Consider the following 14,122-nt stretch of genomic DNA (forward strand, 5'->3'; position numbering starts at 1 on the left):
GGAGCGTGTTGTTGGGACGATGACAAGGCAATGGAATAGTGAAGCTACTCTATCCCATCATTCAACCACGGGTCCTGGAGTAGATCCTTCGCAGTCTTCCTATCTTCAGGCCGCCACTGAAGCATCCCTCTCATGAACGCTATAAACATCTCCTTATTTCGTCCCTCGAGGAACTCTTCCGACATTTCCAAACTGACTCCTGTCGGGATCTTTACGTCTTGCTTCCACTTCCCTGCAATATTGCCCTTGTAAGCCGTTGCACAGTGCATTGGGCGCGAAATGGATACTCACCCTCATTGGTAAAGAACTCATGGCTTCGTTTTCCACGCTGAAGCATATCTAAAGGAGGTGGCCCTAGAATACCCATAACTTCTGCAAGATGCGCTCGGGTCGAATACCCTTTGCCATCAGGGTCATTTCCATAGAAAAGGTGTCTCCCCTCAAACAAATCCCACACCTATTGTTCCCGACTGGTTAGTACGATATCGAGATTGAGCAGGCAGAGCATACCATAACACCAACATTCCATATATCGACCGGGTAACTCCAATCGGTTTTCAGCATTACTTCTGGCGATCTATAAATGTTTGGCTGTGCATCGTGATTCCTCCTCTCATCTCCACGTACAGCAGAGCCAAAATCACTCAACACTGCTCGGCCAAACACCTTCGGCAAGTCGAAACGTCGGGAAGCATATACAGGCATACCGTTGACAATCTTGCGCGGTGAAGGGTTCTTCAGCTCAGCTTGGGTAAAACTTTCAAGGATTGACTTGTCCTGGATTTCTTGGAGAATATTATCGCTTTTGATATCTATAAGAACGCAGATCAGGGCAACTGTTTTCAACAAAGCCATACGGATACATCTTACCGGTGTGGACAAGCTTGGATTCAGTGTGCAGATAGTCAAGTGCAAGAAATATCTGCAGAAGACCGGCTTTGAGTAGATCTTCAGTAAATCGATGACTGGGATTACGATATAGCAGATCCCTGAAGCTTTCCCACATCGGTTTCTGAACCAGGCATGAATGGTCGCCGCCGGAACGGGGAATTGTGAAGATATCCAGCGCTTTCCTGATATGAGAATGGCCAGGGTGCCATGAACTCCCCTGATCTAGCTGCTTATAAATCTGGAACTCTTCCTGATTACCTTCATCACGCGTGTAGATTTTGAGAGTCACATATTGATGGCCTCTGTTTTTGTCAGTGGATCATTGTTTAGCTACAAAAAAGTGGGCCTGATCCAACTTACTCCAGATCACGAGCGAGCCATACTGTCGAAGTTGTCCCAAAACCAAGTTTACCAATAATCTGGTATCTGTTACTGAGCACGTCGCCAATATGAGCAGGATAGTATTGTCCTTGTTTGAACTGCTCAAACCGCTCCTCGTCAAGCACCTCCGAGGTGCGGACGGTTTCGAAGCCACTGGTAGGAAAACACATGGGAGGGGAGGGGACCCTTCGAAGTGCCTTTGTGGCCCATTTCATGAGTGTAGCCATGCTGAGCGCGTGGAAAGAGAAGAGGTTGATCCTTGTTGAGGTGAGACAGGAAGAGGGTTAGATTGCTAGCAGTTAAACATCACATGACAACCTGTACAGTACTTTTCTATATAAACAGTCAACTAGCCCATCTTATGATCAATTCTGATCATCTCCAAATTTCCTTGCAATAATCCTTGGAATATCAAGATCGAATCGTTAAATAGAAAAAAAGAATCAATGTCTTGCCCTGTCCTGCCCACCCTCCGTCACTATGGTCCTGACCCTAACAACCACCCGGACCAAAAAGAATTATCCAATATCATCAGCGATCTACACACTGGCTCTGACGGCAATGCCCCCTTTGTCATCGGTACCGATGGTGTTCTCCGAACTCTCACACAAGACTGCGATGTGATAGACGCCATCGGTCTTCCACCCCGCCTGATCAAAGCTTTTCTCGATTGAACTACATTTGACCAGGTAATGGAAGACATGTTTCGCGGCGCGATCGGAACGAAAGTGCCCCAGGAGCAGTGGTGGAAGCCAGATCCATCCTTATTACCACCGCCACTGACGGCAGAGGAGAAAGCGCGGGTCAAGAAGAATAATGAGGAGAACAGGGAGATCATTGAGGAGAATATTAGGAAAATGGAAAGTGGTGAGCTGAAGCCGTGTGGGGTTGTCATTCGGTCAGATTTTGATATTCGTCCTAGATAGAGAGGAGGTTCTATAGATGTTCATTATATAATAGTTCATGATATCGAAGCCTGTTACTGTTAAGGGACATACACCCTAACAACATATCAGACAAGTAATGAGCTATGATATCCTGTCATCCTCAAAATACTTGATTGATGAAATGATGAAATGATGAAATACAGTGCTTCTCTTTGAGCCGAGCGAGCATCCTTTGACAAGAGTCCATTCGACCAGAGGCGAATTCCACGATCATTGCGGGAAATATTCTGCAGAGTGCCTAGGATACGGACCTGTATGCCTTGACAGGCAGGAATGATTTACAATGGATCAGCTGTCTTCGTTCTGTCGGTTTCCCTCGATGTAGACCCTCAAAACCCAACTCATTGCTGATCACACACCTTGCTTCCTACAATGCAGTGCCCAAAGACTGGAGTTTTGCGAGCTCACCGAGCTGTGCAAAAATCTGAAATCGTTTAGGTACTTCCACCAGCAAGGCTTTGAAAACGCCCCATGGGACGGTTACAACAGAGCCTTTGGGTTCTTTGGTATTGACACATTCTGGTCACCCTTATACAAGAAAACGGACACCCTCGAGGAGCTCTGCCGGGACCATAACCCGCCATCGGATTGGGAGATGAACTGGCTTCCAGTATTCGTGAGCCTAAAGAGACTTCAGTTTGGATGCTGAACCTGCTGGAGGATTTGTTGGACGCCGAGAGCCTTGAGATGGATCTCCATATGTTTCTCCGCGATCCAAACAGAGACCTTGAGCGTCTGCCTGGCAGGAAGAGCGGCAAGAGGAAATGATCGGGAGCTTGATGGAGCTTCCCCTCGAAAATCATGTATTCCCCAATTTGACTGGATTGGCTGCAAAGTGAACGGGTTCAGCCGCATGTCAAAGTATATGAAATCGGAACGGACGATGATGAGGCCTTCAGTTGTGTCTTGAAAGGTGGGAGGGGATGCAGTCAGACAAGGGCATCTACTGTGGGAATGAAAGATACTGGTTTCCTGGAGCACAATAAAGACATCAAGTCCTCAATCAAACATCCAACATCTATCAATCACCACCTCCACCACCGCATCCACCACCGCATCCTCCACCACACCCACCGCCGCCGCCTCCGCCACCACCTCCGCTATCACCTCCTCCGCCTCCTCCGCCTCCTCCATCACCACTGCTCCCACCACCCCCTCCGCCGGTATACGTCCCACCACAGTCTGCACCGGTATTTGCAGCACAGCCGACAGCATGGGATTGAGTCCCACACGCGCCACAGCCGGCAAGAATCGTAGTCGATGCCAGAAACATTGCATTGGGAGCATCCCGTTCCGGAACGGAAGACACCATGACCGATACAGGAAGAGTACTGCTTCCGCCACCACCACCCCGCCGCCAGAGGATTTTTGGCACATCATGCGGTTGTCGTGGATCATGGCGCCTATTGCGGATGACCCCATAATACTTCTCCCGGTCAATGGGGGAACAAGTGATCCAATCAGCGGCGAAGAATGCGTCGTGTGTGCGCTGCTCCAGGGAGTGGCTGCTCGGCTGGGCCCGGTGGATGCCTCCTAGTTTCACCCGGTCGATGGTGGGATCTGATTGCTTGTGAAGCCACTCGGTTGTACTGCGGAAGTACGGAACGTGGGACATGGCTGTTGCCCCGGCGCAGAGGGTATCCAGTGCTGTCAGCAGAGTGAGCCGTTGGCGGATCCATGGTTCTTCAGTTGACTGTTGTTTGCCGGGATACATGCATTGCTCGCGGGACAGGTGCAGCGCAATGATCGACCACGAATCAAATGGGAAGGCCCAGAGATGTTTGGAAAGTGTGCATTTCCCGCACTTGACGGGATAGCCGTGCACTGCCTCCGTACAGTCCCAGGGAAAGAGTTCTGGCCATGGACTTGGCGGCCTGATGATCCCTGCCCAGTCCTGCCAGTACTCGTGCAGCGAGTCGAGTACATCCGCACCTGGATAACATCCAAAGTTGAACCGGCGGAGGTATTCCTCTGTCAGTCCATATGGAACATCCTCGACACTTTGTGGAATGTTGAATGGGTCTGAGCCGAATGCACCAGACCGGCAGAGAAAGCTCATCCGGTAGAGCGGTTGGGCCGTGTTGCCCGCGGAAGTGACGGAGTGGTCAGAGAACAGAGGACCGAAGAGCTGCCAGTCGAGCAGGGAGTCACAGAACTTCGCGCAGTTGTCCGTCGGAGTATACGCCAGTTTCATGTTTTCATCGAGCAGCCTTTCGGCAATGGTCTGTAGGTAAACCGACACCCATGGCTGGAGATACTTCTTGATTCGGTCCTTCAGTTCCGAATGCGATGTCTCGCTCTCACAGGCTTTGAGCAAAGAATCGATGATCTCTTCCTCTTCTGGAGCGAGAGGCCACCCCGTGAATGGCGTGCCGACCACTTGTTTGAGTATCGCCTGGTAGCGGGCTGGCTTCTGCGGATGACGACGTATCTGATGTTGCAGTCGTCTTGGTGAGTCGCCAATGACAGTGAGATGTAACTTGTCCGCTCCGTCTGAACCGCCAAAGATCCGATCCCGGACTGCGATCGTGGCACCAGTCCGCTTCCTATCGGTGTTAGTCTCTTTCGGACAATCATAGGTGGACGACATACTGTCCCATGCCATTCTCAATGACCAGCGGCCCTATCCGAACGACCATGTGAACATCCTTCCATGCATCTTCTTGTACAAAGTCCTTGTACAGCCTCTCCTCCCCGGTCGTGCAATACTCAAACTCGGCGTACCCATATCGGAGCGTCCCCTGCCGCTTCTGATAATCCTCCTGGATGAGGCTCGCCAGGGGAACAGGTTGAACCTTGTGTGCCCCGTTCCTCGTCGTATGGATGCTCTGGTACTTCGTATCCGTGATCAGAGGCAGCACTGCCCGCGACCCGTAGTAGTGTGGCCGTTTGTTCTTGGAGTATGCCCGAAAGCACCGCTGGCACTTGGAATGCTCCTCAACAGCGCCGGTAACCTCGTCGACGATGGTATGCTTGCACCGCTTCACGTACGAGCGGTCGCCGTAGTGATTGGCCCAGTAGCAGTCCTCGCAGATCACCGTCTTTCCAACCGACTGCTCGAACATGCTACCCCGGATGACCTGCTTGCACTCCATGCAGGGCCTTCCGGCAACCACCGGACATCCCCAGATCCGTCGCTTGGTGAGCTGCAGCTGCGGAGTAAGGATGGTAGCCGTCTTGACGGGGCGGTGCAGCACGGCCTTGTCGATGTCGAGCAAGCCGGCCGCCTGCAGGAGTAACCGCGCCCGTCGTCGGGCAGGATCACTCTCCTCGGGACGACGGAGCAGCTCCTGGTGCACGGCGAGATTCACCTTCGACCGTGTTCGCTCGGCAGCGAGTTCTGCTGCGCGGGCATGTAGGCTTTGCACCAGGCGCTCTCGGACGACGTCTGAAGCGTAGGCAGTGTGTGAGGGGATGTCGGGGATATCTTTGATCCTGACGGGCTGGACGACTTGGCCGATGAAGTTGTCAAAGCCGTCGATTGTCCCTTTGGTGTCGTCCTGGCGGATCTTGCTGAATTCGGGCTGTTGCCATTGGCGCAGTGTCGCGATGATACCGTCGATCTCCCCGTCCACGCCGGCCCAGTACAGCGATTCGAGCTCTTGAACGAGCGGGAGTAATATATCTCCTTCAACATCGGTCGAGTCAGGATGCGAATCACCCGTTACAGAATATCCAGTACCAGCCACTGGATGTACGGGGTAAGGAGGCCTTCCGTTCTTGCGGAATAGGGCAGAGATTCTGGCCATGGCGGTGGTAATGGTATGTTCTGCATCATTTTCGGGGAGAATAAGCGAGTCGCGATAAGTTTATATCCCCAACGCGACTCGGGCAATCCCCAGCCCACGTGCGGATGCAAGTGATCCGTGTAGCCTGGGGCTGAGCGGATCTGCCTCGTCACCCCCATGTCCTTCATTTCCAAGTCAGTGGTCAGGTTTAGCCGAGCGCCTCGTATTCACGCCCGATAAGGCGGATTTAGCCTCATTGAGGTTCGTCTTGGGCGCGGGGCGGCGCTGGGCGAGCACTAGAGCTCCGCCTCACTCGGTGGGATCGTTTCAACTGACTTCCCTGCCTCGCTACGGTGCTTTGTTCCGAGGTAGTGATAAATACTGCGCCGAGAGGCCAGCGACTGCGAAACCGACAATAAAGCAAAATGGCTATTCTATGTACAACGGCGCAGGGAACACTACACGAGCAGGGCCGGCGCATCCTGAGACTGATCCAGGAACCTAACGCCCGATCGCACATCAGCTACGATGACACGGACCCGATCCCCGACCCGGCTCTGTTCCGGTTCGATGTGAAGGCATCAGATCCGGAGGCGCCTCTACCGACCGTCGCGGAATGTGCGGCGCACTTGGAGCTACTTCACGCAATCAACCATGTGCGCCGGCGGGTGTTGAACTCCACAGATCTGGACCAGGTCCTCGATCTGGAGCCGGTGAAGCAGTCCTTTGAGCGGAATACGGGATGGACTACGCGTTACACGGTCGAGCTCAGAGATAAGGGGTTCGCGCAGCGGCGGGAGGCGAAATGGCCGTTCTACATGCGGCTTGCGGTCGCGAGATTCTTCGTCTGGCTGCACAAGATGGATATGCTGGTGTCCAGGGGCCAGACGCTGTCCGTGTGTCCACCACTGGATGTCCTGATTGCCTGGCATTCGGCGCTGCTCAACCCGGCCTGGTTCCGCCAGTACTGCGAGGAGCACCACATCCGCCATATGCGCCAGGTGGCGTTCCCGTGGCAGTTGATTGTGAGTGTCTGCGCGTGAAGCCAAGCTGGCGGAACTGACAGTCGTAGCATCAAGCCATCAACGCAGACTGGGCCCTCACGCTCACGCCGGATCAAGAATCCCACTTCAGGTACTTGACCGGCCACGAACCAGACCTCCTGGCCTACCTGCTCGGCCCAAAACACGACGAAGTCGCCCAGCTCCTCCCTCTGATCTGGCATGAACCCACCCCTATCCGAGAAACCCTGAGGCAGGCGCATCGCGTCGCACGACTCGTCATCTTCCAGTCCGACCGCGCCTTCGTCGACTCCTGCCAAGCTGCGCTCGCCATGACAGCGCCAGCGCTGTACCTCACCGCGGCAATCGAGCGCCAGCGCGTCTTCGTCGACAAAATGGTCGACTTCCTCTGGGTCCGCAGCCCCGCGGCAGCAGCCACGCTGCGCCGCGCGATCGACCGCTACGACCACTTCTTGCTGCTGTTCCGCCTCTGTCCGGGGACCGTGCTCGTGCCGACGCTCGACATCGATCTCGTGTGGCATACGCACCAGTGTTCGGCGGCCGTGTACGAGGCGGGCATGGATGTCCGCGCGGGCAGATTCATCAACCACGAGGACACGATCCAGCCGGCTGTGCTCCGCACGCAGTCGGATGAGACCGACGTGCTGTTCCGTCGGTATTTCGGCCTGCAGTACCATGTGTGTCTGTGCTGGGAGTGCGAGGCTGTGCGGTCGGCTGTGGAGGAGCTGGGGGATGAGGAGCTTGGGACGACGGATTTTGCAGCATTGGGGGAGAGAACGGCGGATCGTTTGCTGCATTATCGCGTGAAGGAGCTGAGTCGGCGGTAGTTCGCTCGACTATTCTTGCACCGCTAGCCGACATTTGATCTATTTCTATTCTTTTTTCCTCCGATCGCATAACGATAGATACCTCCCGTGTACAACAGAAATGCACTTCCCTAATAGTACAGTCCCACGTCCTTAACACACTACCACTGTGTGATTGCAATCCCCCCTGTCTCACATCCATCCCAGAGGGAGAGCCAGATCGACAAATCACGCTTTCATACTTACGTCCGCACGTTGATCTCGGATTTCAGGTGGAGGGCAAGCCCGGCGACCGGTGTGGCCGTCGACGGCGGTGATGCACACTTTGCGGGTCATTTTGGTTGGTTTTCTGTGTCGGATGGTAAATGAACGAAAGAGAGAACATGGTAGTGGTATGGCAACGTCTTATATAGGGGCGCATAAGGGCGCTGGTGCTACCAGACTTGCCGGCGTCATCCTGAGTTCCGCGTAAAGCGAGTCGATCTGGGGTAGCAGCATCTGCCTATGAAAGCTTGGAACGCATATTCCCGGTTGCTCGCTGTTTGCTGTGACGTGAGTCCCTTCACCTGGGCTCTCTTGGCTACAATTCGCTCGGATACTTGGATATGTACGGAGTATGTGATTGTGATACCTGATACGTGCATACCTGGAGATACAGCTACATTTGCCTCTCAAGACCAAACCAAATCATTTCCTGCATGAATCTGAAACTGAGTGAGACAGCCTATCTACTAGCCTGTCCCTCATGCGGCCACTTCCTAAACAGATCCGCCAACTGATCAATCGGCGCCGTCAGCAACCCCACGGCTGTCTCAAACGGCGGCTTGCTCGGGGCACTCGGGTGCGAGCGCGTCGGCACAAACATCTTGGTCCGCTCAAACGACTTGGACAGGCCGACGCTGTCGCCGTGCGAGAGCGCCTGGTCCAGCTTGACCAGGTCGTTGGTCTCCTCCTCCTTGATGTGCTGCGCCAGATCGACCATGAGCGACTTGATGGTGCTCATGAACTCCGGGTTGGACGGGTCGAGGTTCTGGAATTTCTTGAGTTTTTCTTTCACCTGGTCCCTGTTAGAGATGGGGCATGCGTAGAAGGAGGATGGGGAGGGGGGCAAGCTACCGTTTGATGCTCGCGACGATCCTTGTCGGCCATGCTCACGCCGTCGGGGAGATGCTTCTCGAACGCGGGATACACGACGAGCTCCTCGCCGATGGAGTGGCGCGCCAGCTCCCAGGTGAACAGATTCTGGAAGCGGATCTGGTCGTCGCGGTCGGTGGCGTGCATGATCTTGTCGTAGCAGGCCTCCAGCTGGCGGTGGTCCTGCTTGACGGTGTCGGTGATGCGGCCGGTCATGATGGGTGTGGTGGACACAGCGCGGGCGATGGGGAGGCTGTAGCTGTAGGGATGGAGGTGAGTGTGGATGGGACGGAGGACGCGGATGGAGGCCATTTTTCTATGTTCTGGTCTGGTAGTCCATGGGAGATGGTTAATAAGGTTGTTTATATTGTGGTTACTGCCAGTTGCGATGTCATGATGAGAATTAGATATCCAGCCATTCCTACTGGAGGGGAGACTTAGGGTTGTCGTCACGGCAGGGTCATTGTCCACTGCTTGGAGGGCGTCACCATGAGAGATATCTGTTTTATTCAATTATCAGCCATCATTAGTGTACTGAATCCTTTCTGTTTCCAATAGTTGCTTCAAAGATAGGTGTCTAAGTGATCGATGGCTATCTTATTCTCACTATGTATCTCGATTTCTCAAGGGCAAAAAAGCTATGTCAGGATGACGCCATGTCTTGGCAGTATATATCTATTATGCATCAATTTTAAGGCATAGAATATAAATAAGTACTAAATCCAAGGATATAGCAGATAACTCATAGTGCATGGTGAATAGACTGCAGCATATTCAGAAGTACGGTCTGCAGTCCAGACCATGGTCTCTAACCCTCTTGTATCTACTGATAGACTAACAGATAGACTATCTAGTCGATAGCTAAATAATTAGCTCTGGAACTAGGGTCTGGCATATCATCCCGCGAACCACGGTGGACGCCCAACTCCACATATCAAGATCATTGAGAAATACTGGCTGCAACATCTCACTGGAAGCGTCGCTGCTCCTAGAGGAGTTCAAGGACGGCGAGGAGAAGTTGGCGATTGTGATCTCGCGCGGCGTGCTCGTCGTCGGGAACGTGGGCGATTCGCATATCCTCCTCGCGGAATGTGACGGGTTGGAGCACATGGAGGTGGTACGTACCTCATTCCACGTCCGGCTGGCTTACGGAACAAACTGATAAGTGATGTAGTGTAGCGCCGGTTGACACGCGATCACAAACCATCGAGTCCCAGAGAATACAGCCGGATTGAACAGGCAGGGGGATTGGTTAGCTTCGACACGGACATACCGCGCATCGGTAGGTGTTCCATGTCTTATAAGGAAGAAGCAAGCAAAACTAATGGATAGGCGCACTGAACATGTCGCACGTGGGTGATCTGCAATACGCGAACCTGCTGAACAACGAGAGCGCGGGCCCTAGCACCGTCCGCTAGGAACACGCCGTGACGACTGCATCTCGCCAGCAGAGCAGTTTCTTCTCCGGCGAGTTGGCCATCACCTGGGTTAAGTTGCGGCAGGACCGTCGGTATCTCCTTGCGCTGACGACGGATGGGGTCACGAACGTAGTTAGGGTCGATGTCATCGGGGAGGAGAGCAAGAACCGCCGCGCGAAGGGGCTGAGCCCGCAGGAGATGGCGGACGAGCTGGTCCGGCAGGTGATCGAAGAGAAATGATGCATAATTCGGCGTGCGTTGCTGTTTTTCTGGACGGAGGGTGTGTCGACACTGGCGATTCGTAGGTGTCACGGATGTTGTACAACATCGGGTCCGTCATATAGAGTGTACATGTATTGCAGATGCTCCAATCATCCGCGATACGACCGAATGATTAGACCGTCCCATTGGGAATTGGCTAGATCCAGCATGTAGTTCCAGATCGAGATCTTGATAGAGTTGCGATCAATCCCATGGAACCCGATCTGATGAACAAACCATGAACTCATCCCCAGTCGAAACCAGTTTGTCGGATCACATAATTTAGATTGTAATTCAATAGAGGTAGCAGACCACATACACACGCTGTCGATGATATATAGCCAGACCTTCAGCATATAAATGCCCCATCTGTACACTCACTATTCACCATCCATCTTACACACAACAACATCCATATCTCTCAAAGCAGCCGCCAATATGCCCCAGTACCGCAACGGCCAGAGCGTCCTCTACAAGCCCATCGGCGGTAAGCCCATCTCCATCTACTATATATCGTGTCAGATTTTGATCCATTTAGGCCGCGACTCGAACACAGCCGAGAGCACTGGGACCATCCGCTCCGTGCTCACCGAGCCGGGCAACCAGGCTGGTCGCAATGTGCAAGCCTCCGAGGACGATCCCAGATACGAGGTAGGCATCTATAAGTGAAAAAGTGATGGTGCTAATGGAATGTAGATTGAGAATAACAATACCGGCAAGTCCTCGACCATCTATGAGAGTAATATCCTTGGTCCGGCTTAGAGACGGGGATGGGTTAATGTCATTTTTGTATTTATATTAATAGATGGAGTTCAGTAAACGAGAACCATTGTACCCACTCTATATATCTCTTGAAATATATGCTTATATCGGTAAAAGATGAGCCATAATTTAGTACCGTGAGTCCACACCAGGAAGAGGAAGAGATGAAGGCCCTTGAATTCATCTGACACTAACCATCTCCTGTAGTGCAAAGCAAAACTGATATACCGATTCCCCGCGTCCTTGACTAGAGTTCAGATGCTCAAAGCGCCGACAGCTTCATCGGTAGTGAATACATCATCATGGAATGTGCTGCTGGTGTTCCAGTATACACCACATGGCACGAGATCCGCGGGGACCAGCGCGTGAGATGCATGATGCCATCTGTCGAAAGATCAAGGAAATGGTCGACTTGGACTTCCTGGTCTACCGGAGCCTTTACTACACGGAGCATCTGGTCAGTTCTGGTTCTAGCAGTCGATATCCCTTGAATGGTAGCTTTTGCATCGGCCCGCACTGCGGAACGCGGTATTGGGACTGTAGCGCTGGAGAAAGTCGATATTACCACCACAAGAGACCAAATCCTGGGCCTTGGAGGTTATCCACGGAGCACAGCGATCGAGGTTTTTCCTAACTCTCACTCAGGGCATGACATGGACGAATATTGCGATGGTTTGATTGATGCTGGGTTCTCCAGTATCCCGCCTTCTATCTCGGAGGAAGCACGCAGACCCTCGTATGACGGGTCCATTGACAGTCATCAAGCCATCCTCGAAAAGTGCCGGACTGTGCTGAAGACAATGGCCGCAGCCTCTCGAATCAAGAGTTCGTCAAAGCCAGTATTGCTCCATCCAGATCTACATACAAGGAATATTTTTGTGTCGGAAAATGACCCGATCGCTATCACGGGGATCATTGACTGGCAGGGAGCAAGCATCGAGCTGGCTTTCTGGTACTCTGATGGGAGACCGGACTACGCAACGCCAATGGACCCCCGGACGATGTCTGCGCCCGCGCGTTTGACGTTGGCTCTCAATTCCTCACTCCCGCTCTTTGGGGCCCTAGGTCGATGGATGAGAGTTTCTTCCGTCCTTTTCACTACAGCTACCGAACGTGGAAAGATGGCGCCGTGGCGCTGCGACACGAGTTAATCGAGACGTCTCGTGAGTGGGAAAAGCTAGGGTTCGCTGGCCGATGTCCTTTCCCTTTCCTTACGGCAAAAGAGCTGGCAGAGCATGATCAGGAATACAGGCTTTTCGAAGCGGCGCAAAACCTCAGGCGGGACCTTGCGGGTTTACTCGATACCCCTTCGGATGGGTGGGTGCCGCCAGAGGACTGGGAAAAGGCAGCGTTGGCACACGAAGAGATCTTCCACGCGATGGTGCATGCTGTAGCGGCAAACAAAGGCTTGGGCGATGAAAATCCTGTGAGGGATGAAGCAACACTAAGGTCAATTTGGCCATTTAATATAGAGACTCTATAGTCCCATTAGATATAAAGAGTATCATTAGCAAAACAGTCCTGCTATTAGGTCCAGTGCCATATCCGATCTAAGGTGTTTATGCAATGTGATATCAGCATAATCTTCATAGTGAATATTGATAGACCTGCGGTGTATAGGAAACACCAGGCTGATGAACAAATTGTAGATGACCAATGGGGCACACCACTCCTGATGAGAGTCCCAGAACCACCATGTTAAAGGCATGTCTAGGCACACATGGAGGGTGATAAACATCGTGCAAACATTGCCCACCGAGGCCTGGGAATTATTTCGTAGACCAGGGGACGCTAACCAGCAAATCCCAGAGCCCGGTGTAGCTGTCGCTCGAGGTTTTCCCACAGTCTCTGACCCAAACAATGCCAGACTTCTTCTGCTGTCTGTATCCGAGGGAAGACTGAAAGTTCTGTATCCGGACGTAGCAGGCAACCTGACCGATGCTGGGTTCTTCCCCAGTCTCCGAACAATGTATCGAGCCAGCCGAAGCTAGGAATGGGCTTGATCCCACACCCTGTCGCCTATTGAATGGCGACAGGTGAGTTGGCAGGAACCTGAGAGGAGTATTGCTAACCAAACTAGTTCCGTATGTATCATAGCGATAGAATCACCCTCGGCCTGAAACCTGCCGAAGGCTAGCCCCAATGTAGCCGGCCCACCTGTGATACAGGGCTTAAGGAGACCGTCTCATGGGTCAGAGTTGCAGCTAGACAGCATGTCGTCGGTATTGGCTCGCTGGCTTGAACTACATGTAGGCTAGAGTACGACGCATGGGCGGGATGTCCAGGATGCATTGCACCGAGTTGTTGGATGCTAACTGTTAGCGCCATGCTCATGAGTAAAGGTGTTGACATTGCAGATCATGATCACTGATTTGAAGTGCGAACAGACTGAGTATTGGGTGAAAAAATGAATGTTTCCTCATACCGACGGCATGATTCGAATAGCATACACTCAAAGGACCGCTGAATAGCTTCCACCCTTGAGCAAGGAGCAAAATATCCCTTGAAACACGTCCCACCTCATGCTTTTCTCTCACACATGGATATTGGCCTGGAGAATTCGAATGTGTGCTCTCGTCATCAAATGCCAGGAAAGCCGCGTAGAAACTCGAGGGTCCATCTCGGCGTTCAGTTTCTTGCTTCATATCTACGAGCAGTAGGAATGTGGAATGACACATTCAGGGATCTGCGTTGACCTATTTGCCAGTTCACCCAATTCCGATCGGTATCTGAAGCCGAACTGTCTGCCTCGGGCTGTTTGCAAGACATTCA

The 14,122-nt window shown here is 52.7% G+C and overlaps 8 protein-coding genes across 8 annotated transcripts, besides 4 other annotated features; 5 read left to right on the plus strand and 3 right to left on the minus strand.

Moving 5' to 3' along the window:
• Positions 1–44: 44 nt before the first annotated feature.
• Positions 45–1,499, minus strand: ACLA_078280 (protein kinase domain protein; the record flags this gene model as incomplete). Its single annotated transcript, XM_001270505.1, has 5 exons — positions 45–232; positions 292–457; positions 511–812; positions 871–1,193; positions 1,252–1,499. The coding sequence occupies 5 exons, from the start codon at positions 1,497–1,499 to the stop codon at positions 45–47; spliced, it is 1,227 nt and encodes a 408-aa protein (XP_001270506.1).
• Positions 1,500–1,718: 219 nt separating this feature from the next.
• On the plus strand, positions 1,719–2,198 carry ACLA_078290 (uncharacterized protein; the record flags this gene model as incomplete). The annotated part of the gene is made up of 2 exons (XM_001270506.1): positions 1,719–1,892; positions 1,962–2,198. 2 exons carry the CDS (start codon positions 1,719–1,721, stop codon positions 2,196–2,198), a joined length of 411 nt encoding a protein of 136 aa, XP_001270507.1.
• Positions 2,199–2,333: 135 nt separating this feature from the next.
• Positions 2,334–2,357: a microsatellite.
• An 883-nt stretch (positions 2,358–3,240) lies between these two features.
• Positions 3,241–5,968, minus strand: ACLA_078300 (uncharacterized protein; the record flags this gene model as incomplete). Its single annotated transcript, XM_001270507.1, has 2 exons — positions 3,241–4,765; positions 4,812–5,968. The coding sequence occupies 2 exons, from the start codon at positions 5,966–5,968 to the stop codon at positions 3,241–3,243; spliced, it is 2,682 nt and encodes an 893-aa protein (XP_001270508.1).
• Positions 3,244–3,381: a microsatellite.
• Positions 3,253–3,298: a microsatellite.
• Positions 3,326–3,350: a microsatellite.
• Positions 5,969–6,372: 404 nt separating the features above from the next.
• ACLA_078310 (uncharacterized protein) lies at positions 6,373–7,796 on the plus strand (the record flags this gene model as incomplete). The annotated part of the gene is made up of 2 exons (XM_001270508.1): positions 6,373–6,972; positions 7,020–7,796. 2 exons carry the CDS (start codon positions 6,373–6,375, stop codon positions 7,794–7,796), a joined length of 1,377 nt encoding a protein of 458 aa, XP_001270509.1.
• A 703-nt stretch (positions 7,797–8,499) lies between these two features.
• On the minus strand, positions 8,500–9,221 carry ACLA_078320 (HHE domain protein; the record flags this gene model as incomplete). The annotated part of the gene is made up of 2 exons (XM_001270509.1): positions 8,500–8,832; positions 8,892–9,221. 2 exons carry the CDS (start codon positions 9,219–9,221, stop codon positions 8,500–8,502), a joined length of 663 nt encoding a protein of 220 aa, XP_001270510.1.
• A 439-nt stretch (positions 9,222–9,660) lies between these two features.
• ACLA_078330 (protein phosphatase 2C family protein) lies at positions 9,661–10,567 on the plus strand (the record flags this gene model as incomplete). Its single annotated transcript, XM_001270510.1, is given in 5 exon segments — positions 9,661–9,713; positions 9,795–10,026; positions 10,089–10,191; positions 10,242–10,318; positions 10,328–10,567. Coding segments are annotated over 5 exon segments (705 nt in total).
• Positions 10,568–11,026: 459 nt separating this feature from the next.
• ACLA_078340 (DUF2945 domain-containing protein) lies at positions 11,027–11,350 on the plus strand (the record flags this gene model as incomplete). Its single annotated transcript, XM_001270511.1, has 3 exons — positions 11,027–11,075; positions 11,127–11,239; positions 11,285–11,350. 3 exons carry the CDS (start codon positions 11,027–11,029, stop codon positions 11,348–11,350), a joined length of 228 nt encoding a protein of 75 aa, XP_001270512.1.
• A 337-nt stretch (positions 11,351–11,687) lies between these two features.
• ACLA_078350 (uncharacterized protein) lies at positions 11,688–12,501 on the plus strand (the record flags this gene model as incomplete). Its single annotated transcript, XM_001270512.1, has 2 exons — positions 11,688–11,973; positions 11,996–12,501. 2 exons carry the CDS (start codon positions 11,688–11,690, stop codon positions 12,499–12,501), a joined length of 792 nt encoding a protein of 263 aa, XP_001270513.1.
• Between the last annotated feature and the right edge of the window lie 1,621 nt (positions 12,502–14,122).

The sequence above is a fragment of the Aspergillus clavatus genome, genomic scaffold (assembly GCF_000002715.2).
Source record: "Aspergillus clavatus NRRL 1 1099423829803 genomic scaffold, whole genome shotgun sequence".
NCBI lineage: Eukaryota > Fungi > Ascomycota > Eurotiomycetes > Eurotiales > Aspergillaceae > Aspergillus > Aspergillus clavatus.